At 40.8% G+C, this 24,163-nt stretch overlaps 1 protein-coding gene across 3 annotated transcripts in view; it reads right to left on the reverse strand.

Annotated features, from left to right (window-relative positions):
• xpot (exportin, tRNA (nuclear export receptor for tRNAs)) overlaps window positions 1-24,163 on the reverse strand; it is an 87,658-nt gene that overhangs the window by 28,185 nt on the left and 35,310 nt on the right. For all 3 annotated transcript variants that reach the window (XM_063058414.1, XM_063058415.1, XM_063058413.1), the window contains exons 10-18: window positions 20,541-20,579; window positions 20,395-20,457; window positions 16,386-16,510; window positions 14,379-14,523; window positions 12,215-12,334; window positions 5,535-5,629; window positions 4,004-4,073; window positions 2,180-2,418; window positions 48-333 (exon numbers count right to left, since the gene is read on the reverse strand). In XM_063058414.1, coding sequence (XP_062914484.1) covers window positions 48-333; window positions 2,180-2,418; window positions 4,004-4,073; window positions 5,535-5,629; window positions 12,215-12,334; window positions 14,379-14,523; window positions 16,386-16,510; window positions 20,395-20,457; window positions 20,541-20,579 — 1,182 coding nt within the window. The remainder of the gene's footprint in view (window positions 1-47; window positions 334-2,179; window positions 2,419-4,003; window positions 4,074-5,534; window positions 5,630-12,214; window positions 12,335-14,378; window positions 14,524-16,385; window positions 16,511-20,394; window positions 20,458-20,540; window positions 20,580-24,163) is intronic.

Below are 24,163 nucleotides of genomic sequence, written 5' to 3' on the forward strand. Positions count from 1 at the left end.
TTACTCTGAACTTTGAAACTATTTGAAAACAGAAGTTAAATCAGTACCTTAAATTTAGCTGTGATTTGATTAATAAGTGGAATAAATTCTTGAAGGTCCTTTGCCTCACAGTCCTTGAGCATGTGTTCCGAGGCAGTAGGAATGAACGGAAGAACTTCTTCCTCTAAACAGATGATCATTCTGTGAAGAAATGTCCGAACTCCACTCCGTAGCACCTCCTTCTGCAAAGGGCAACTCAGAGAGGGCAGGAATGTTTGCAGACAGTCGCGATACACTTCTGAACAACCACACTGCTTCACAGTCTGCTTGTTGCTGAAGGCCTTACTGGTGCGGCTGAAAACCAAATGAGAAAGGTGGACTTAATGCTGACCAAGGGGCCACAGTTCAATTCACAGAATTACATGTGCTGTGCAGAAACAGGACACACGGCCCAAGCAGGAGAATGAGTTGAAGTGCTAATAAAGAAACTGGGGGGGTGTGGGGAGGAGATTGGTATTGATCTGCTGAGAGCTTGCATGGGCTTGACAGGCTGAATGATGAGTTAAAAGTCCATTGTCAGGGGTGGCAAACCTTTTTTGGGAACCTGTGCCCAAACTGGCGATAATCTAAAGAATTTTCTTGTGTCATGGTAATTCTGACCAGAGATGATCATTGATTACTTAATTAGTAACAATAATTATGGACTTCTTAAGCAAAAAGGATGAACCCTGTTGCTCATTTTTGTGCATTCATTGTTTTAAAATTATTTATGTTAATCTTTTAAAAAGACTATTGAAAACAGCATCACTTCTAAATAGTGTTGTTACTGTAACAGTTTATTATCCAAACACTGATGTGTACACCAGTTCCGTGAGGATTTCAAATGTCACATGTTCTCGCAACTGTCTGGCTGACATCAAGCTGGCGTGAGATAGTGCCTGTGAAAACAACTCACTACTCTCAGGCTGTAAAAAAAATCATTTACTGCCTCTTTTAGCAGTAAAGATAAACATTATGTACCTTCTTACTATGGGTGGGTTTTAAAGAAACAAGAGGTGGCAGTGCATGCTACGTGCCATAGGTTTGCCACCCCTGTTAAAGCAACAATTGAGTCTTTGTACATCCTTCCCGATGTAAGATTTTAAGCTTATACTCCGTAGATTGTTATCATTCCCCATGGAATTTCCTGTGCTAATCTCATACTGGTTGTCCCCATATGCTTTCCGACAAGTGGAAATACACCATGCCTCTATTCCGTCAACCTCACAAATTTGAAGACCACCATTAGGATTCTCATCATCAAATTACATGAAGGGAAAGGCGATGTCTTTTCTCATAAGGAAATCATTGAATTTCTGATAGCAACTTTGTTGTAAATGTTTTCTACATTCATGTATTTTTATGCTTATAGCAATGTGTGGCCGTGTGGCCATGTGGTTAAGGCATTCGACTAGCGACCTCAAGGTCGGGAGTTCGAGCCCCAGCCAAGGCAGCACGTTGTGTCCTCAAGCAAGGCACTTAACCACACAGTGCTCTGCGATGACACTGGTTCCGAGCTGTATCGCCCCTTGCCCTTCCCTTGGACATCGGTGTCATGGAGAGGAGAGACTTGCAGCATGGACAACTGCCAGTCTTCCATACAACCTTGCCCAGGCCTGCGCCCTGGAGAGTGAAGACTTTCCAGGTACGGATTCATGGTCTCGCAAGACTAACGGATGTCTTAAAAAAAAAAGCAACCAAAAATAATATACTATTTCAAATACCAGATTAAATAAAAGTTTACCACTGCCTCTTCTTATCAATACAATCTCTCTAAAAATAAACCACAAAGCCCTGTAATTTTGAAGAACATAGTAATTTATACATTACTATATCCTCAGGCCTTTTAGATTTCTTTTCATCCAACTCATACATATATAACATTCTTAATCAATATATTGAATGCCTTTTACTTTATCTGCATTGAAATTCTTTTTCCAATACTACGCTCATTTGGCAAGTTCTTCAAAATGACTTGTGGTCATCAAACTGAATTTTACCTGGAGGAAAAGTGCTGAAGGAGACTTGCAAAGCTATTGTATTACAAGCATGTTGCCCCTTTCAAAATTGAAGTCAGTTCAGGATCAATAAAAAATAAATAACAGGCCCCTGCAAACAGGCCATTAATAAAGGCACAAGCTTGTTTTTAAAGAGTACCAACCTTGCAAAGCCCACAGCGTGATTTAGGCAGTCTGCCAGTACAGTTTGCCTCTCTTCGTCCTGCTCTGTTAGGAGTTTCTCTAAATATACCTTGAATTTCTCCATTAGTGGAGTGAGCAAGTCCCTCATCAAAGTCTGCTTCCTCTCTGCTGGGTATTCACTATTCACAATCAGTACGCCCGCTGTTTCATAAATAAACAATTGGTCGTCGCTGCTCAACAACGTCTGGAATCCGTTTTCCTGAAATGGACCGAAGAAGGCCATTACAATCTAACAGAAAGCATAACAATAATTGCCTACAGAAAATGCTTGTAATATGAATGTTGGCATTTTATTGGTACAGAAAGGAAGGGGAGGTTGGGAGAGAGAGTCAGTTTGCAGTCATAAAACATAGAACAGTGCAACACAGTACAGGCCCTTCAGTCCCCAATGTGTCCTGACCTTTTAACCTACTCCAAGATCAATCTAACCCTACCCACCCACATACCCCTCCATCTTTCTATCATCCATGTACCTACCCAAAAATCTCTTACATGTCCCGAATATATCTGCCTCTTCCAACCACCCACAACTCTGTGTAAAAGCTACCTCTGACTTTCTGTATTGTACACAAAACACTTACAACTTAAAACAATAACTTTTTTCACTACTTGTTCAACAAAGTTAAAATCTCAAGGGGCTTCACAGATTCAAAGAAAGAAAAGTTTGGTTTTATTTGTTACGTGTGCATTGAAACATACAGTGAAATGTTGTTTGCACCAATGACCAACACAGGCTGAGGATGTGCTGGTGTCAGTCTGCAAGTGTCTCCATGCTTCCACTGCCAACATAGCATACACCCAACGCACTAACCCTAACCAGTATACATTTGGAATGTGGGAGGAAACCAGAGCAGCCGGAGAAAACCCGTGTGGTCCAGAGGAGAACATACAAACTTTACAGAGAACAATGGAAATTGAGCCCAGATTGCTGGCACTATAAAGCATTATGCTTATCACTACGCTACTGTTGTATTAAACTACATCTTACAATGATTTTTACACTGTGCATGTACCATAACATTTCCAAGATATTTGAATAAGTACATAGATAGGAGGCATTTAGAGAGATTTGGGGCAAATATAGGTAACTGGATAAGCTTGGTGGCATGGAACTGCAGCTCTGAGAACCTTCTGCATTGCACATCAACATTTTTGTGGTCTAGACTCTGAGCTCTAGACTCTCTCACCTGTTTAGTAAAAATCAAAATTATATCAATTTGTAATGCTATGGATCTGTATTTAAGGCCACTTTTTTGTGTCCATTCAGACTGAGACCATTAAAAGTAAACTACAAATGAGGAACCACAAAATTCTCCCAAACAGTTAAGGCTGTTGTTTCTTTCCCTGACACAATCACCATCAATGAAACTAACAGCGTACTATTCCAAATCTGTACAAACTTACATGAAAATCCACATGAATCCACAAGGGGGCAAAACTTTAAGGTGAATTGAGGAAAGTATAGAGGAAATTTCATGATGGTAAAGGCATTAGGGACATTTAAGACACTGAATGATAGAAAAAAATGAAAGGCCACGTAGGAGGAAAGGGTCAGGTTGATCTTAGTGTAGGTTAAAAGGTCGGCACATCTTGGGCTGAAGGACCTGTACTGCTTTGTAATGTTCCATGTTTCTATGATTCTTATTTAAGTTCCCAGCTGCCACAATAGGATTCAAATTTACATCTCTAGACACCAGTCAGTAATTTGGTGAAAGTGGCTACAGCTACTCTCGTTCTAGTAAGAGACTTAACCCACTTTAAGTCAAAGAAAATTCAACACTTACACAAGGTGAAAGCACCAGTAAATCTTGCATTCTGTTCAGAATATCCTCGATATAAGGATTCATATGCTTGCTGTAAGAAAAAGCAGCAATGAATTGCACATTTGCAGGATAATTTATAACTTAATAGCTTTTTGTTATAATGAAAAGCAGCAGCATTTAGTGTCAAACCAGGCACTACTACACAGTAGGAACAATAAAAAGAGGCACATTCTTCTTAATTAACTTGTTTAATAAATACAAACAAACAATTCTGCAGATGCCGGAAATCTTGAACAACACTCAAAATGCTGGAGTAAGTCAGACAGCATCTATGGAGAGGAATAAACAGTGAACATTTCAGCCTGAGACCCAGTGAAGCAAGATAATCCTAGATCAGTTCTGTGCCTTTCTGAGTACTGGGAACATATGAGAGATGGAGCAGTCAAGTGGCACAAGTCCTGATGAAGGGTCTCAACCCAAAACATCGAACTGTATATTCCCCTCTATAGATGCTACCTGACTTGCCGAGTTCCTCTGGCATCTTGTGTGTGTTGTTCAATAAATGTTCTCCGATCAATACAACAGAAGAAAAATGAAGTGTTGGATTAGAGTGCAAAACTTTTGTTTTTTGCAGTTTAACTTTCCCATGCTTGCTTATAATTTTATATAATCACCTAATGTGTGTAATAGTCCAGTGAATTTTCAGTAATTGTAGTATAGTTGATTCCATAGAGGTTTCTCTGCAACCCTTATCATGCTACTGAACCTATTTCATAGGCTCCCCTTATCACTGGAATCCACTTTACAGGACTGTTCAAAGGTCTTCAGCACATCTATAGCCAGGGTATCTGAGACTTTCACACAGTACTGTATTTGTCAATGTGGAGCAGAGAGCAGGTTTGTAAATCTGGCAGGAGCAAAGGATGTTGGGAATGGTGAGGATGGAGTGCCACGGGAGCAGTGTGGGGCAGGTGGCAGAGGAGTGCTGGGCCGGGAGTTGGTGGTGGCCTGGGTGCAGGCACACCGAGCCCTGAGACACCAGGCAAGGTCATTTGATTCCAAACAATTGGTTTACTGATATTTACAGAACGTCTCTCTGGTGCTTCCTGCTCTCTCCCCTCTCCCTTCCCCCTCTCAGACCACAACAGAGACCCATATCAGAATCAGGCTTATCATCACTCACAAATGCCATGAAATTTGTTTCTTTTTGTGGCAGCAATACAGTGCAACACATAAAACGACTACAGTACTGTGCAAAAGTCTTGTGCACCCTAGCTATATAAAAGTGCCCAAGACTTTTGCATGGTACTGTAGCTCCCTAATGAGCTAGTTTATAGTGTATATAAGATAATCAAGACTTCATTTTTTTTCTTATGGTCTCCTCCTTTCTCTCTCCCTTACAGAGTGAATTGATGAGTTATTTTTTATTGTTATGAAAGCCTAATAAAAATGCTGTAATTACAAAATTTAGACCTCATTCTTGACTTCTGAACATTCTCTGGATGAATAGCACTGCATCCAAAAAGGGAGATATAAAGCAGGAATCACCTACCTCAGAGATTTAATGAACCTGGAAAACAGGTAAGCTGTCCTGCTTCGCACTTTTGGACTATTATTACGCAATCCTCTGTGATCCAAAAAGCACATCTGCATCAAAAGCAAAACAAAAATAGGATTTAAAAAAAAAAAATGCATTCAAAGTGGTAAAGGGGCAGATAGGAAGTTTAACAGGATTATTCAAATAATATACTAATCTTTGCTGTGGACGCCACACTCTATACCAATTCTTGTCACCAATTTACTGTATTGCTGTAATAGCCTTGACTCATAGTATCAAATGATTTAATACAATTTAAAAGTTTCAGCAAGAACAACACCAAACATTAAAAAAAAATCGAAGAATATGATGACAATTGATAAAATCACATCAGATTTCAGCCATTTCTTTCAATTATCTGATGTGCATCAGCCTTCTCCCTCAAAAGCAAGTTCATAGAATATTGGGATGTTTTCATTTCCCTCCCCCTTTTAAATGCAAGAAGTGCAGCATTAAAAATTACATCTTTGACAAAAGCTCATCTCATGTTCTCGATATTTATGGCTTATTTATTTATTTATTATTACTTATTTTTGTATTTGCAGTTTGATTTCTATTGTATACTGGTGGAACGCCCAAATTGGTGCCATTGTTGATTGATTCTGTTATGGTTATTAATTCTATCGACTTATTGAGTATGCCAGCAAGACAACAAATCGTGGGGTTGTATACGATGACATATCTGTACTTTGATCTTAAAGAAAAAGATTTTTGTTTTACATACAGTTGCAAGAGAAAGTTCGTGAACCCTTTGCAATTACCTGGCTTTCTGCATTAATTACTCGTAAAATGTGATCTGATCTTCATCCAAGTCACAATAACAGACATACAATCTGCCTAAACTAATATCACACAAGCAATTGTACTTCTTTTCATCAATACTGAGTATACCATTTAAACAATCACAGTCTAGGTTCAAAAAAGTATGTGAACCTTCTATAAAAGCTATTTGGAGTCAGGTATTTCAATCCATGCGATGAGATTGGAGGTGTAGGTTGCCCTATAAGAAAAGCACAGAATCAGGTTACTGGCAGAGCCTGCTCTTCCCAAGAAAGATCTGTGTTTGTGCACCGTGCCCAACCTAAACAACTTTCAGACCACCTTAGAAGAAGAATTGTAGAGATGCATTAAGTTGGAAAAGGCTACAAAAGCATTTCTAAAGACCCGAGTGTTCATCAGTCCACAGTTAGAGAAAATGTCTACAAGTGGAGGAAATTCAGTACTGATACTACTCTCCCTAGTAATGGATGTCTTGCAAACATCACACCAAAAGCTGAAGGAGGTGAAAAAGAACCCAAGGATAACAGCAAAAGATCTGTAGGAATCTCAAGAACTTGCTGAAGTCTCTGTTAGTGTGTCCACTATAAGAATGGTGTTCAGTGAAGGACACCATGGAGGAAACCACTGCTCTTCAAAAAAAAAAAAAAATTGCTGCATGTCTCAAGTTTGCAAAAGACCACCTGAATGTTCCACAATGCCTCTGGGACAATGTTCTGTGAACAGATGAGAGAAAAGTTGAACTTTATGGCAGAAATGCACACCAACACCAAAACCTCATCCCAACTGTGAAGCATGGTGGAAGGAGCATCATAGTTTGGGGCTGCTTTGCTGCCTCAGGGCCTGGACAGCTTGCAATCGTTAGGGAACAATGAATTCAAAATTTTATCAAAGCATTTTACAGGAGATTGTCAGGGTAGCGGACCATCACTTGAAAGTTTAATGATGATGCAACAAGACCATGATCCAAACGCAAAAGTAAATCAACAACACGGTTGTTTAAAAAGAAGAAAATTTGTGTTTTGTAATGGCCAAGTCAGAGTCCAGACTTTAGCTCAATTGAAATCCTGTGGCCTGCCCTGAAGGGGGCTGTTCATGCAAGGTATCCAAGAAATATTGATGAAATGAGACAGTTTTTTTACAGAGAAATGGTTGAAAATTTCTCCTCACCATTGTGCAAGTCTGATCAGCAGTTACAGGAAACATTTGGTGGAGGTTATTGCTGCTAAAGTAGCTTCTACCAGTTATTAAATACAAGGGTTCACATACTTTCTAGCCTGGACTGTAAATGATCAAACAATATGTTCAAAAAAGACATGAAAATTACAATTGTTTTGTGTATTATTAGTTTAGGCAGATTGTGTTTGTCTATTATTGCGACTTAGATGAAGATCAGCCGGTTGGTTGCGTAGTGGCATCAGCGCCGGACTTCAGAGCAAAGGCTCCCGAGTTCGAATCCCTTGCACACTTTCCATCTGCGCTGGATTGAGCATCGAGCTAGCAACTTGCCCTCATAAAAATAAGAAAGCCTGCTTAAAAAAAAAACGCCGTCACAACGGCGTCCCGATGACTCCACTCAGAGTTAAGGGCTTTCTTCTTCTCTAGATGAAGATCAGACCACATTTTATAAGTAATTAATGCATAAAAACAGGTAATTGCAAAGGGTTCACAAATTTTTTCTTGCAAATGTATGTAATAGCAGGATGTGTGCACAACCCTGCTAAAGCCTGGCTTGTCATCGTCTAGAGCAGTGTGCCCGTAATAAGTCAGGATGGAGATGGAGAGAATGGAATGGGAGAATCCCGACTGAAAAAAATCACAAGTGCTTTGACCATTAAGACCAACTGTTTTCCCACAAAAGATTAGATTCAACTTTATTGTCATTGTGCCAAGTACAGATACAAAGTCAATGAAATCCAATTAGCATCTAACCAGAAGTGCAAAAGAATAGTATTATTTACAAAATAACTGCGAATAAAAAGTGCTACAGCATACAAATATAAAAGTACTGAGACAGTACAATATGGGTGCAATAATGCTTAGCGCTGTGATGGGAGGTTCAGCAGGTCACAGCCTCAGGGAAGAAGCTCTTCCTGAGCCTGCTGATGCGGGAGTGGAAGCTCCTGTAGCGCCTAACATAGAAAACATAGAAAATAAGTGCAGGAGTAGGCCATTCGGCCCTTCGAGCCTGCACCGCCATTTATTATGATCATGGCTGATCATCCAACTCAGAACCCTGCACCAGCCTTCCCTCCATACCCTCTGATCCCCCTAGCCACAAGGGCCATATCTAACTCCCTCTTAAATATAGCCAATGAACTGGCCTCAACTGTTTCCTGTGGCAGAGAATTCCACAGATTCACCACTCTCTGTGTGAAGTAGTTTTTCCTAATCTCAGTCCTAAAAGGCTTCGCCTTTATCCTCAAACTGTGACCCCTCGTTCTGGACTTCCCCAACATTGGGAACAATCTTCCTGCATCTAGCCTGTCCAATCCCTTTAGGATTTTATACGTTTCAATCAGATCCTCCCTCAATCTTCTGAATTCCAACGAGTACGAGCCTAGTTCATGTCTTTCTTCATATGAAAGTCCTGCCATCCCAGGAATCAATCTGGTGAACCTTCTTTGTACTCCCTCTATGGCAAGGATGTCTTTCCTCAGATTAGGGGACCAAAACTGCACACAATACTCCAGGTGTGGTCTCACCAAGGCCTTGTACAACTGCAGTAGTACCTCCCTGCTCCTGTACTCAAATCCTCTTGCTATAAATGCCAGCATACCATTCGCCTTTTTCACCGCCTGCTGTACCTGCATGCCCACTTTCAATGACTGGTGTATAATGACACCTACCAGATGGGAGGAGAGTAAAAAGTCCATGGTTAGAGTGAGATGCATCCTTGATAATGCTTTTCGCCCTGCCCAGGCAGCGTTTATGGTAGATGTTCTCAATGGTGGGCAATTGGGTGCTGATAATCTGCTGGGCAGTTTTCACCACACACTGGAGTGCTTTGCGGTCCGATATGGGACAATTACCATACCACACTGAGATGTAGTTGGTAAGTATGCTCTCAATAGCACAGCAGTAAAAGTCTGTCAGTATCCTGGGACAGAGGTGAGCTTTCTTGATGCTCCACAGGAAATAAAGGCGCTGTTGCACCTTTTTGATCAGGATGGAGGAGTTCAGGGACCAGGTGAGATGATCGGAAATGTGGACAACAAGGAATTTCGAGCTTGATACATGCTCCATTACAGCTCCGCTGATGTAGATGGGGACATGAATGTGGCTCCTAGCATGCCTGAAGTCCACAATAATCTCCTTGGTCTTCTGGGTGTTAAGGGCCAGGTTGTTATTGGTACACCATGCGGTCAGGTGCTGGACCTCATCCCTGTAGGCCATCTCGTCAGCCCCTCTGATCAGGTCAACCACCATGGTGTCATCTGCGAACTTGATTATGGAGTTAGAACCATGTACAAGAACACAGTCATAGGTGAAAAGTGAGTACAGAAGAGGGCTCAGCACACAGCTTTGAGGCACGCCGGTGTTCAGGGTGAGAATGGAGGAGGAGAACTTAACAGATTGGGATCTGTTAGTCAGAAAGTCCAGGGTCCAATTGCAGAGGGATGAACTGATACCAAGCTGGTGAAGTTTGGCGATCAGCTTGGAGGGATTCACAGTATTGAATGCTGAACTAAAGTCAATGAACAGCATTCTGACGTAAGAGTTGGGGCTGTCCAGGTGGGTGAGGGCAGAGTGAAGTGCCATGGAGATGGCGTCCTCTGTAGACCTGTTGGTACGATAGGCAAATTGATGGGGGGGAGGGGGTCCAGGGTAGTGGGCAGACAGGATTTCAGATGTGACAGAACCAGTCTCTCAAAGCACTTTGCAATGATGGGGATGAGTGCAACTGGGCGGAAGTCATTCAGGCCCGTGGCAGTGGAATGCTTCGGCACTGGCACAATGGTGGCAATCTTGAAGCTTGTGGGGACAAATGCCTGGGCCAGGGACCGATTGAAAGTGTCCGTGAAGACCCTGGCCAACTGCCCTGCACAGACTCTGAGCACACGGCCAGGTATACCATCCGGACCAGCTGCCTTCTGTATATTCACCCTGCTCAGGGCGGCACAAACATTAGAGGTGGAAAGTGAGAGAGGCAGTTCACCAGGTGGGAGATCCGCTTTGAGGGTGACCTCCTTGTTCTCTCAGTCAAGGTGAGTGAAGAAATAATTGAGCTCATCAGGGAGGGAAGCAGAGCTGGAAGGGTCACAGTACTAAGTGGTTTGAAGTCTGTAATGACCTGTATGCCGTGCCACATGCACTGGGGGTCCGAGGAGTTGAAATGCTCCTCGATCCTCTGTTTGCATGTGTGTTTAGCCTGAGAGATTCCCCTCCTCAGGTTGGCCCTGGCTGAGCTGCAAGCCTCCTGGTCTCCAGACCTGAAGGTTGAATCTCTGGCTTTGAGCAGGAGGCGAACCCCTCTGTTCATCCATGGTTTCTGACTGGGGAAAACTTTTATTTGTTTTTGTGATGTCACTCTATCTACACACTTGTTGATGTGCTCAAGGACAGAGTTGATATATAAGTTAATGTTAATCTGAGAGTCTGTGGTGGCATGGGCAGCAAACGCACTCTAGTCTGGGTGCTGGAATTGGTGCTGACGAACAGAGTGGAACCTTTGAAAATCTTTATGAAGGAGAGGCTGAATGAGAGAACTTGAATATTTTAAATGCAGAGGTTGACAGATTCTTGATGAGCAAGGAGTCAAGAGGAATGCAGAGGCAAAGTTAGAATCAGATCATATTAGCCTTATTCAACGGTGGAAGAAGTTGAAGTGGCCAGTCCCTATTTCTTGTGTTCAGGTCAACCTCGCTAGTTCAGTTGTCTTGCCTATTCCTAGAGCACACAAACAAAAAAACCCCCAAATTATACTTTCATACCCACCCTCCATCCTCACCATTTCTCTCCAAATAGTCTGGAGTTTCATTCCAGAGTGATATTAAACCAACCAACATACATCAAAGTTGCTGGTGAACGCAGCAGGCCAAGCAGCATCTATAGAAAGAGGTGCAGTTAGATGCTGCTTGGCCTGCTGCATTCACCAGCAACTTTGATGTATGTTGCTTGAATTTCCAGCATCTGCAGAATTCCTGTTGTTTGATATTAAACCAGATGGGTTTTGAATTAACCAAATTTAAACCAGCTGCAGTGGTGAAATCCAAGCTCCACCCAGACTAATTTTGATCTAAGATTCCACGTACAAATGACAAGACAATGGTTTGGAGCAGGACTTCCCAACCTTTTTCATGCCATAGACTTCTACCATTAAACAAGAGTCCGTGGACCCCAGGTTGAAAACCCCAGTTTAGACATAGCTAGTGTAGCTGCCTCACAGTTCCAGAGACCCCGGTTCAATTCTGATCTCAAACGCTGTCTGCATTAAGTCTGTCGTCCTTTTGCCAAGTGTTCCAGTTTCCTTCCATGTGGTTACTTTAAAGTTAACCCTACTGGAGGTGGATGGCAGGATTGTGGGGTGGGCTGGGAAGAACAGGATTGATGTAGGATCATTGTCGATGGGCTCAGAAGTGATGGGCCATGAGGTAGAACTGTGACTCTTACTTGATAACCTTACCAACATACCAATACAATGTTCACGGGGTAAAAATCACAGGTACTGTAAAATAACCAATTAACTAAAACTAGCATACCAAGCGTAGTAACCATTAACCTCACAAAAATCCGTTTTACACAATTCTCACCCGCTACTCCACAGAGTAAATACGTTTAGTTCTGTAGACCACTAAATAGTAAAAAGGCAAGCAAGTGCAGAGCATTACAGGAAATAGATTCGTAAAACAACTCACCAAAACACTAGGAATGTGCTGCGGTTCTACAGTAAAAAATTTCTCATAACGAACTACAGTTTCAAAAAATTCCAATGTGACTGATGTATGCTGGTACTGACTCACTCCAGACGTCACCAACTATAGAGACAAAGAAAGTGTGTTATATTCTAGAAATTAAACTGCACTCATCCATACATTGTATTACTTCCTATAGCATTTATATAGCCTTCCTCTTTTCACAGTTATAGCGCATGGAAACAGGCCCTTCAGTCCTACTGATCTATGCCGACCAAGAAGGCTAGTCCCGTCTATCAGTATTTGGGCCATAATCTTCTAAATCTTTCCAATCCATCTACTTATGCAACTGATTTTTAAAAATTATACTGCCCTTAATCACTTCCTATCGTCACACAGTCACCACCCTTTGAGTAATAAGCCACTTCTCAAGTTCCAATTAAACATTTCCCCTCTCACCTTAAAGCTATGCCCCCCAGCTCATGATTGCCCAATCTTGGGAAAAAGACCAAGTGCATTCACCCTATTCTATGCCCCTCGATTTTATATACCTCTGCAAGACCATCTGTAGAGATGATAGATCTCTTATACTTTAAAGAATAAAGTCCTAGCCTGTCCAAAGTAACACACACTAAATGCTGGAGGAACTCAGCAGGTTAGGAAGCATCTATGGAAATGAATAAACAGTCAATGTTTTGGACTGAGACCCTTCATTAGGATTTTAAATCTCTTAACCTGTCCAACACTGTTTATAACTCAGCCCCACGGGTACTGGCAAAACCCTTGCCCTGAGAACACTTCGTCTCTATGGAATGGCTACAGAGCATTTTATTGTAAATGAAGTAGGAATTATTGACCTGTTTCTCCTGCCCTAAAGGGGTCATCCTAGATATGAGGGAACCCATCCGGTCAATCTACCTGAATAAAAGTCTCTCAGATGAAATGTTGAAGTATTTGCAAAGGATTAATCTGCATGGTTAAAAAAAGACCTCTGCAAAAAGCAGGATTTCCCAGTGGTCAACCATTCCAATTCCAATCCCCATTCCAACATGTCAGTCCATGGCCTCCTCTACCGCCACCCGAGACCACTCTCAAGTTGGAGGATTCTATCTGGGTAGCCTCCAACCTGAAGACACGAACACTGATTTCACTCACTTTCGTAATTTTTCCCCTTCCCCCCACTTCTTCCATTCCCTCCTCTGGCTCCCCTCTTCTCCTCACCTGCCTATCATGCCCCTCCATACTCCTCCTTCTTCCCTTTCTCCCATCACTCTCCTCTATCAGATTCCTTCTTTACTAGCTCTTTTTTTTCCCCAACCTATCACCTCCCAGCTTCTCACTGCACCCCCTTCTCCCATCCACCTGGCTTCACCCTTTAGCTCGTACTCCTACCACTCCCCCCCCACCTTCTTATTCTAACATCTTTCCCCTTTCCTTTCTAATCCTGATGAAATCTCAGCCCAAAACATTAACTGTTTATTCTCTCTACAGATTTTATTTATTGAGATACAGTGCTGAATAGGGCCTTCCAGCTAGGCTGCCCAGCAACTCCTGACTTAACCCCAGCCTAATCACAGGACAATTTACGATGACCAATTAACCTGCCACCCAGAGGAAACCCACGGGGTCATGGAGAACATACAAGCACCTTACAGGCAGTTGTAGGAATTGAACCCCAGCCGCCTATACTATAAAACGTTGTGCTAGCCACTACACTACTGTGCTGCTCAAATGCTGCCTGACCTGCTGAGCTCCTCCAGCACTTTGGGTATGTGTGTCACTCTGGATTTCCAGCATCTGCAGACTAGTCTCTTGTGTCAAACAGGAATGAGCAGCTCAGGCTCTATTGAGCTACTCATTCAAAGAGGTAGCACAGGCACAGCAGTTTGAAAGGCTCCCTGCTGCACTGCGCTATTACTCTAATTGAATTGGTGACACATTCCAAACACATCTCGATAATGTGCCTGCAGTGAGGTGCAGGGTTGGAAAATTAAAATAAACACTACCCTTTCTAGCTAATTGATCCATACTTTGGATTAACAAACTACCTGGTAGCACCACTTCACACTATCAGCATCAAACTTATCTTTAAGACAACTTTCTTAAAATAGAGACTTGGCAGCTCCCCCCAACAGAGTAAGTAGATTACAGGCAAGGTGAACTCAACTGTGTGCATCATCTCCTGCAAAGCACTGGCTTTCGCACTGTCTCCCGAGAAGTGTGCACTATGGGACGCTGGGATTGCTTCTCCCAACATGAACAACAGCCTCAAAGCCACTTCCACGTCCATAAACCTCGTATTCTGCCAGTTCCTAAAGGGGAGATAAGGGGCAGAACTTTAACAAAAGCATACTACATTTAAATACAAAGAAACAAGAGAATCAATGAAAAATTACATGGACAAGGACAAACAACCAAAGTGCAAAAAGCAACAAGCTACATATAGTAGTAAAAATAGTAATAATAAATAAGTAAAAAATATCAAGAACACGAGTTGTGGAGTCCTTAAAGGTCATCTGATTCCAAACAATTGGTTTATTAATCATTACAGAATGCGTCTCTGGTCCCCTCTCTCTTCCCCTTTTCCCAATCAAGATGCCCCCCTCCCTGCCTCCTCCTCACTCTCAGTCCACAATACAAACCCATATCAGAATCAGGTATGTCACTCACATATGTCATGAAATTTGTTTTTTTTTGCAGTAGCTTCAAAGTTACCAGAATACTATGCAAAAGCCTTTAACTATATTAACAATTTGAATGAGTGTGTACATGGCATGATTAGTAAGTTTGCAGATGACACCAAAATTGGTGGCACAGTGGACAGTAAAAGTTAACTAAAAATCCAACAGGATCTATACAAACACAACAGGAACAGCTGGGAAAGTGGGCCAATGGAAAACTGGGAAAGTGGGCAAAGGGATTTAACTCAGACAAGTGCAAAGTGATGCACTTTGGGACACTGAACCTAAGGCAGGACATACACGATTAATGGTAGGGCTCTGGAGAGGGTATTCCAGCAGACACCCATAAGGGTAAGTAGCAACACAAGTGGACAGGGTGGTAAAGAGGGTGCTTGGCACAACTTGAATACAAGAGCTAGGACATCATGTTACAACTGGAAAAAGTGCTGGTGAGACCACACTTTGAGTACTGTGTTCAGTTCTCAACACACAGGCATAGGAAGGATGTCAGTTAAGAAAAGTTTCACAAGGATATTACCAGGCTGAAGCACAAGGTGAGGCTGAATAACCTGGCATTGTTTCCCTTGGAGAGTGGAAGGCTGAAGGATCACCTTATAAGCACAGCAGCGTAGCAGTTAGTGTCACACTATTACAGCATCAACCAACAAGGTTCATTTCCAACGCTGTCTGTAAGGAGTTTATACATTCTCTCCATGACCATGTGGGTATCCTCCAGGTACTCAGGTATCCTTCCACATTCCAAAAACCTACGTGCTAGTACGTTAATCAGCCATATGAGTATAATTGTTGGTGTGGGCTCATTGTTTTGAAAGGACCTGGTACTGTGCTATATCTGAAAATAAAAAATAAAATCACTAAGAACGGCCAGTCCTTTTTCCCCAGGTTGGGGAGGCACATAAAACTACAGGGCATGGGTTTCGGGTGTGAGAGAAACCTGCAGCACTGCTGATAGACAAGTGACACTGATCACACCTCTTCCATGTGAAATGCTTAGACCTTACTGTAATTTTAAAAATTAAAGCCCTGCAAAGCTTCAGATTATATATGGAATCCTGAAGGATAGGCGAGCCCAAAGAAGACAAGTATGAGCAGGCATAATTTCGCAGAAGATTAAGTACAGCTTAGGTAGGCCATACACTTAAAATTCACACCAAGGATTAAGATCTGGATTAGCATAGTTTTAGCAATGAATATTTTAAACAGATGGTCATAAAGGTAAGAGAATGCAAATAAATATGATTCTTTTCAAATTCTGTTTGTTATGAAGTTGTGATGTTACCTGTCTATCACATGCTGTGCTGGAGTGCAATGTACCATATATACTGTATGAAACACCTCCCACTCTTTCTACCCACAGCACACACAAACACAACACTCAAGTGTCGAAGAGAAATTAATCATGAAACAAAAGCTAATAATTGGCAAATATGGTTACATTTTTATTTAGGTTGGGGCAAGAGATGAACACTTACTCCAGCGTTGTGTTAAAGACTCTTTGAACAGCAGCTAAAAGTAATTCAGGAGAAACTTGTGCCAATCTGTCCAACAGCAACTTTAAATGCTTTCTGTACTCAAGGAACATGGCTTCATCTTCACCCTAAAACCAAATTATGAGGGGGAAAAACACATGCACTATAAACAAGTGCTTGTTACAAAGTGAAATCTTACAAGCATAAATTTACTGAGCAGTACAGGGAAACAAACCTGAGCAGTTTCAGTCAAATTAGTTTAATAAACTGTACAGTGCTCTCACGTAGCTTGCTTGGAAAAGTGAAATGCAAACAGCATACATCAGGATGCAATCAGTAGAATGCAAATTTGCCTATTTACATACATTTCCAACAGATATTATGCAATTATTTTATTTTCTCCACATTCATATACAATGTGGGCAAAAGAAATCAGTCGTGATTGAATGGCTGAGTAGCCTCGATGACTGGTCTGATTCTCTTCCTGAGTATATATAAATTAAAAAAAAATAAATATACACACACACACACAGTATATCACCCCCCCCCCACCCCACCTGGAAGTTTTCACATTTTATTGCTTTACAACACTGAATCACAGTGGATTTAATTTGGCTTCTTTTGACACTGAAGTGAAAACAGATCTCTATAAAGTGATCTAAATTAATTACAAATATAAAACATAAAATAATTGATTGCATAAGTATTCACCACCTTTAATAGGATACTTCCAGTCCACCCAGCTGAAAATGGGTACCAGCATATGCTGGGAGTTAACCTTGTGATAAACTGACGTCCTATCCGGGGGTGGGGAGTCTCGTACTCTCAGTCGCTTCACGCCACAGAAACCGGCATAAGCACCGGCCTGATGGGCCACAAAGCTCGGGTTAGACTTTAACTAACAGGACACTAGTGTAGCCAATTAGTTTTAGAAGTCACATAATGAGTTAAATGGAGATCACCGTGTGCAGTCAAGGTGTTTCAATTATTGTAGTAAAAATACACCTGGAAGGTCCTACTGCTAGTGAGTCAGCATCCTTGCAAAAACTACACCATGAAGACAAAAGAACACTCCAAGCAACTCTGCAAAAAGGCCACTGAAAGGCACAAACCAGGAGATAGATATATGAAAATTTGCAAGTCACTGAGCATCTCTTGGAGCACAGTTAAGTCAATCATCAAGAAAAGGAAAGAATATGGCACAGCTGCAACTCTGCCTAGAGCAGGCCATCCTGAAAAATTGAGTGACCGTGCTAGGAGGGGACTAGTGAGGGAGGCCACCAAGAGACCTATGACAACTCTGGAGGAGTTACAAACTTTAGTGGCTGAGATGGGAGAGATTGCGCATACAACAAATGTTGCCTGGGTGCTTCACCAGTTGCAGCTTTATGGGAGAGTGGCAAACAGAAAGCCACTGTTGGAAAAAAAAAATTCACATGAAATTTTGTCTAGAATTTGCCATAAGGCATGTGGGAGACTCTGAAGTCAACGGGAAGAAGGTTCTATGGTCTGATGAAACCAAAATTGAGCTTTTTGGCCATCAGGCTAAATACTAGTTTGGTTCAAGTCAAACAGCACCTATTGGTAGTGATGTAGTCATTACTGTCAATGGACTTTCGTTCTTTTTAAATCTTTTTATTAATTTTTCCAAATTATAAACTCAATAACAATATTGGTACAAAGAGATTGGAAAAATGTTCATCAGCATATATAAAATGAATTTTAAGTAACATAGATATAAGACTTCCAAACTCATAATGAGATTAAACATTAAAAAAAATAAAGAAAAAAACCCCAAAAGAGAAAAAAAAACCCCAAGAAAAAAAAACAAAACAGAGCTAGACCAACAGCTTGTATCGGACACGTTCAATAATGTCATTAACTCTGCTCCTCTCATCATATAATTTAAGTTTAGAAAAAAGTTTCGGAAAGGTCAGATTACATCATATGAAAATGTTGCATTAAAGGTTTCCAAGTTTCTTCAAATTTAACCGAAGGGTCAAAAATATCACTTCTAATTTTTTCTAAATTTAAACTTAATATGGTTTGAGAATATGGAATGTAGTTGGAGGATTAGTTTCATTCCAGTTCAACAAAATAGATCTTCTCGCCATTAGCGTAACAAAAGCTATAATTCAACAGGCTGAATTAATAGTCTTATCCATCATAATGAGCTCGAGTATAAAGTATGTAAAGGGTTAACCAGAGTAGAGACTCATAACCCCGGAAGAGGAAAAAAGGTCCAAAGAGGAACCGGAAGTTATGACATTTCAGACATTTTAGTAGTTTCTGGTCAGCCCATTTAAAAAGAAAAAATGAAAAAGGAATAAAAGGAAAAATACCACCCACCTCCCACAAAACCCCAGAAAAGAGCCAGACAGTGGCCAATGCTAAATCTAAGACTAAACCGAGCCCCATCTTTCCAGAGGGCGACCCAACAGAAATATGTTTATCAAGAAAAACACCACCCTTATGGAAAAAAAGTAAAAACTAGCTATAACAAAAAAAAATCTAAAGCAATTAAAAGCATCGAGCAGTTCCTTGCTACTCATATTTCAAAGAACATCAAACATAAAATCATATTACTATATTAATTTTTCAAATATAAATGATCGGAAATGACGCAAGAAACAGCAAGGATTCTGGGGAGAAGAAAAAAAACAATCCCCCATTTTAAAATATAATACTTTAGTAACATTTCAAAAAGAAAACAAGTTAAAGATAACTTCAACTAGATAACTACCCAAACGTAATTAAGAGCAAGATATACAGGATCACTAACAGAAAAGCCTAATATCGTTTAACTATATAAAACGAACCTACACTGCCAGATAGAGAAAACAAAACCTCGAACTAAACAATCAGAGACGAGAGAAAAAAAAACAAACGATACTTTGATTAATCCTCCGTAAAGGGAGGCAGATCATCGAGAAAACTTTGGGCTTCCATCGAATTTTTAAACAGACTGCGCGAGTTATCCGGCATAACCACTCTCAGACGGGCTGGAAACAGTAGCGCTATATAGCCCCGATGATAAAGTTCTGCCATCTGAGGTTTAAAAGCCATCCGCTTTTTCAGTACATCTTGGCTGTAGTCTTCAACAATTCTGAACTTGAAATCTTGAAATTCGATCATACCTTTCTTCCGAGCAGCTCAAATAACTCGTTCCTTCTCGTGAACATGATGAAACCGAATAATGATCGATCTCGGTTTAGCTGATTTCTCCGGATTAAAACGTAATGAGCGATGAGCACGATCTAATATCGGTGGTTCTTCCAATAAATCAGAGCCAAACACATCCATTAGCAATTTAGAAAAATATTTGGTAGGATCTCCCTTCTCCACATCCTCAGGGAAACCAATTAAGCGCAAATTCTGTCGTCGGGAATGATTTTCAAGATCGATAGTCTTAGCTTGATAGTGTTCCAATTGCTGAGTTACCAAAGTTAAACTTCTTTCAAGCGCTTCAATTCTTTTTTCTCTTTTACGGCCATCTTCATCTAACTCCGAAATCCTGACTTGATGTTGGTCGATTTCACGTCTGAATGTTCTTAATTCTTCTTTCCTCAAATTCAACGCTTCTTCAATTGCGGTGAGTCTTCGATTAACTGTATCTTCTAAAAGTTTCTTCATTAGTTCCATAGTTACCGGAGTTTCCTTCGAAGTTCCAGGATCACCATTTGTTTTTCCATTCCCAGCGGAACCTTTCCCTTCTTTAGCTTCTCGTGCTCTGGTATTCATTTTCAATAAGTAAAAGTCGTAGTTCAATAATATAGATCGTTTAGTGTAGGTGTTGGTAAGGTAAGTAACAGTGGTTACATGTGAAAAAGTAAAGGGTATGGAGCAACGCCCAAAAGCAGATCACTCCATGAGTCCCCTGCTGGAAAACCCGTCAATGGACTTAACCAGTGATACCTCAATTATACCTAATTGAGTATAAGGAAGTATTTCAATGAGTCTTGTCAGTTTAAAGAACATAGCCTGTACTCATTTTAGTGCTCAATATTCTTACCTCATTTTCAAAATTATATTCTTCATCATATGTTAACTTCTTTATAACTGCATGCATAATTGCCTGCAATTAAGAAAAGATCATTAGAAATAAAGCATCTCTCTGAAATGTAACAGGATGTTTATTTGATAAGCATCTCTGTTTACCTCAACGTTGGCCTTTTGCTGTTCAGTCAATGCAGGGAGCTGAAAAGAAAGCAAAGTTTGACATAATTCTGTGAATGCAACTCTCTTTACCGAATTCTAAATCTGCAAGGCTACCCACCCCACATTGGTTTTTGCCGCTAAACTGCAAAAACAAAGGGAAACAGTGTTTCAAAACCTTGATAAGCAACCAGGTAAAGGGAAGCATTAGTGACATCTCACCCTCCTTCATTTCCTTCTTTTTAAAAAAATGTTGCCTTTAACTAACATCTTTTTTTATTATTATTTTCATGTTTGCACTTTATCCCATTATAAAGCACTTTGAACTACATTGTCTGTATGAAAAATGCTCTGTAAATACATTATTTTTATTTTTTTCCTCAGCTCAAGCTGGGAAAACCTGAGGTATGGGTGTAGCCAAGCACATTAATTTCTCAACTGCTAGGGACTTTTAGACTATTCTAGTGGTGTTTAGTATTGTAGCTTTCTGGAGATTTACATAAATATTGCTGTGTAGTCCTAATAGTTGAATGTTATTGTGTGACTTTAGGATGATACCAGTTGTAGATATTACAATGGGGACAATGTATACCCTGTTCATGTTCCATAGACTTTCAATTTCCTCTTTTAATTCAGCATATTTCTGTGTTTTTCACTTACGGATTTCTGTATGTTATGCACGCTTGGAATGGCTATTTCTATTAAGTTGTTCTTGCTGGTTTTACCCTGAAATATTATATCCAGATGGTTATTATGGATCGTCCTATCTGTACTAATCGATCGGTCATAATTAAACTTGTAGGACTCTGACTCTAAAACTGGACTGTGCTTGTACTTACAGTAAGGTATGGTGTCTTGTACGAGTTTGTATCTTAAAGCAAGATTTTGGTGAAAGATGTTTGCTACTTGATTGTGCCTATGTACGTAATCAGATTGAGTTAAACTGCTATCATTATTATTTTGGGAAGGCAAAAAGGGAAAAATAACCTGACAGAAAAGCGCCCCTCATCGTGACAGATTTAATAGTTATGGTGAAAATTGAATTTGTGTCCAAATGTCAATAAATGGGACCAACTTGGATGGGCATCTTGGTCAGCATAAACCAGTCAGGGCAAACAGTCTGTTTCCATACTGTACACTCATGATGGTGCGATAGCGGAATTTATTACATACCAAGTACAGTACTAACATATTGAGTTGGGTACTGAATGCAGGTGTTATATACAGATTAAATTGATACCACTTCCTTCGGAGGAAATATTGTTCAGGCTCAAAATAGCACAGTCATAAAATAGCAAGCACATCTTACTCCAGATTGCAATTGAAGCAATAAAGTAATTATAATAACAAGAGGACTGCATGCTTTCGGTGTGATGTGGAAGGGGGAAGACTAACCTCCTCTCTGACATACGCTCAATGATAAAAGTGTTTCAGTTTATGACATGCAATTATGCCTGCACAGCCCTATCTTCATCTAGCATAAAGTTAATTAAAAACAGTGATAATGCCAAATAAATCTTCAAGCTACTTAGTTTAACAATACAGGTTTTCCCCGCCATCCAAAGGTAGAGCGTTCCTATGAAACGGTCCATAAGCCGGACTGTCGTAAAGAAGCAAATACCATTTATTTATATGGGAAAAATTTGCAAGCGTTCGCAGACCCAAAAAATAACCTACAAAATCATGCCAAATAACACACAAAACCTAAAATAACATTAACATATAGTAAAAGCAGGAATGATATGATAAATACATAGCCTATGTAAAGCAGAAATACTTTTCTATCATCTTTGCCGCACTATTCTCCATAGCGAAAATCTCACGCAAGTGCTCTCGGCAGAAACACTCTCTCCGGTAACCTTTAAGCTATGAAGCTGCCAAATCATACCAAATAACACAAAAATACACAGCCTACATAAAGTAGAAATAATGTATGTACAGTGTAGTATCACTTACCGGAATCAGGAAGACAGCGCCGAGCACACTGATGATGGTGTGTTAGGCTGAGTCGGAGGTTGGGGTGGCGCCGTGGTCCCGATCTCCGGGCCACCAACCGATACCCATCTGCAAAGAATGCAGTGGTACAATGGTGGCCGGGATGCATCCAGCACATCTTTAAGAAAAAAGCCGAAAAAAAACAAGCTAATTAATTAGGTGCCGCCTGACACGTAATTAATTAGCTTGTTTATTTCGGCATTTTTCTTAAAGATGTGCTGTGTGTGTCCTGGCTACCGCTGCATTCTCCGTGGCAATGCATCGGTACAATGTATCAGTGTAATTTACATTTTGGAAAAGGTTCTATTCAATATGTCAGCTTGTTATCATTGAATAATCAACCAACACAAGGGTCAAGTTGGGGATAGGAAATGTGGTTATACAGCACGACAGCACAGAACTAGCTCTTTGGCCCCGCCAGTCAATGCTGGTTTGATTTCTGCCTCATCCCATATAAGAAAGGAAAGTTCACTACATGGTGAGTGGTGAGTGCACGGAACGCCCTAACAGGGGTGGTGGTGGAGGCAGATACATTAGGGGCATTGAAGAAACTCTTCGACAGGCACATGGTTGATAGAAAACTGGAGGACTATGGGGGAAAAAGAAGGGTTAGAATGATCTTGTAATAGGCTAAAAGGTCCACACAACATTGTGGTCCAAATTGCCTGTTCTGTGCTGAGGTGTTCCATGTATAGACACTTAGAACATAGAAATCAACAGCACGTTACAAGCCCTTTGGCCCATAATGTTGTGCCAACCATGTAACCGACTCTAGAAACTGCCTAGAATTAACTTACTGCATAGCCCCCTATTTTTCTAAGGTCCCTGTACCTATCTTAAGAGTCTCTTAAAAGACCCAATTATATTCGCCTCGACCACCGATGTCGGCAGTGCATTCCACGCACTCACCACTCTGTGTGAGAAACTTACCCCTGACACCCCCTCTGTGTCTACTTCCAAGCACCTTAAAACTATGCCCCCTTGTGTTAGCCATTTCAGCCATGGGGCAAAAGCCTCTGGCTAGCCACACGATCAATGCCCTTCATAATTTTATACACTTCTATCAGGTCGCCTCACATCCTCTGTTGCTCCAAGGAGAAAAGGCCAACTTCACTTAACCAGAACACAGAACTCCAAGTGGGGTCTCAAACAAGGTCTTCTATAGCCGTAATATTACCTCACGGCTGTTGATCCCAATCCCATGGTTAATGAAGGCCAACACACCATACGCCTTCTTAATAACACTGTCAACCTGCTTTGAATGTCCTGGGAACATGAACCACAAGATCTTTCTGATCCTCCACACTGCCAAGAGTCTTACTATTCATATTATATTGTGTCTTCAAATTTGACCTACCAAAATGAGCTGCTTCACACTTAACCTGGGTTTTGAGACGGCAGAACCTGATAAACTAGATAATCATGTTTAGGGACAGAACACATCATCGCCTATCTGTATGATGCCATACAAAACAAGTGTCATACAACAATGGATAATATTTAAAAAGAGCGGGAAGAGTAGTTGGGTACAGGGATAGAGGAGGTTATATATGGAATGAGGCTTTGGAGTATGTTAACTCTGTTCCATCAATGCCTGGCATTGTTTAATACAATTTAAAATCCTACATAGA

The sequence above is a fragment of the Mobula hypostoma genome, chromosome 9 (genome assembly GCF_963921235.1).
Source record: "Mobula hypostoma chromosome 9, sMobHyp1.1, whole genome shotgun sequence".
NCBI classification, from domain to species: domain Eukaryota; kingdom Metazoa; phylum Chordata; class Chondrichthyes; order Myliobatiformes; family Myliobatidae; genus Mobula; species Mobula hypostoma.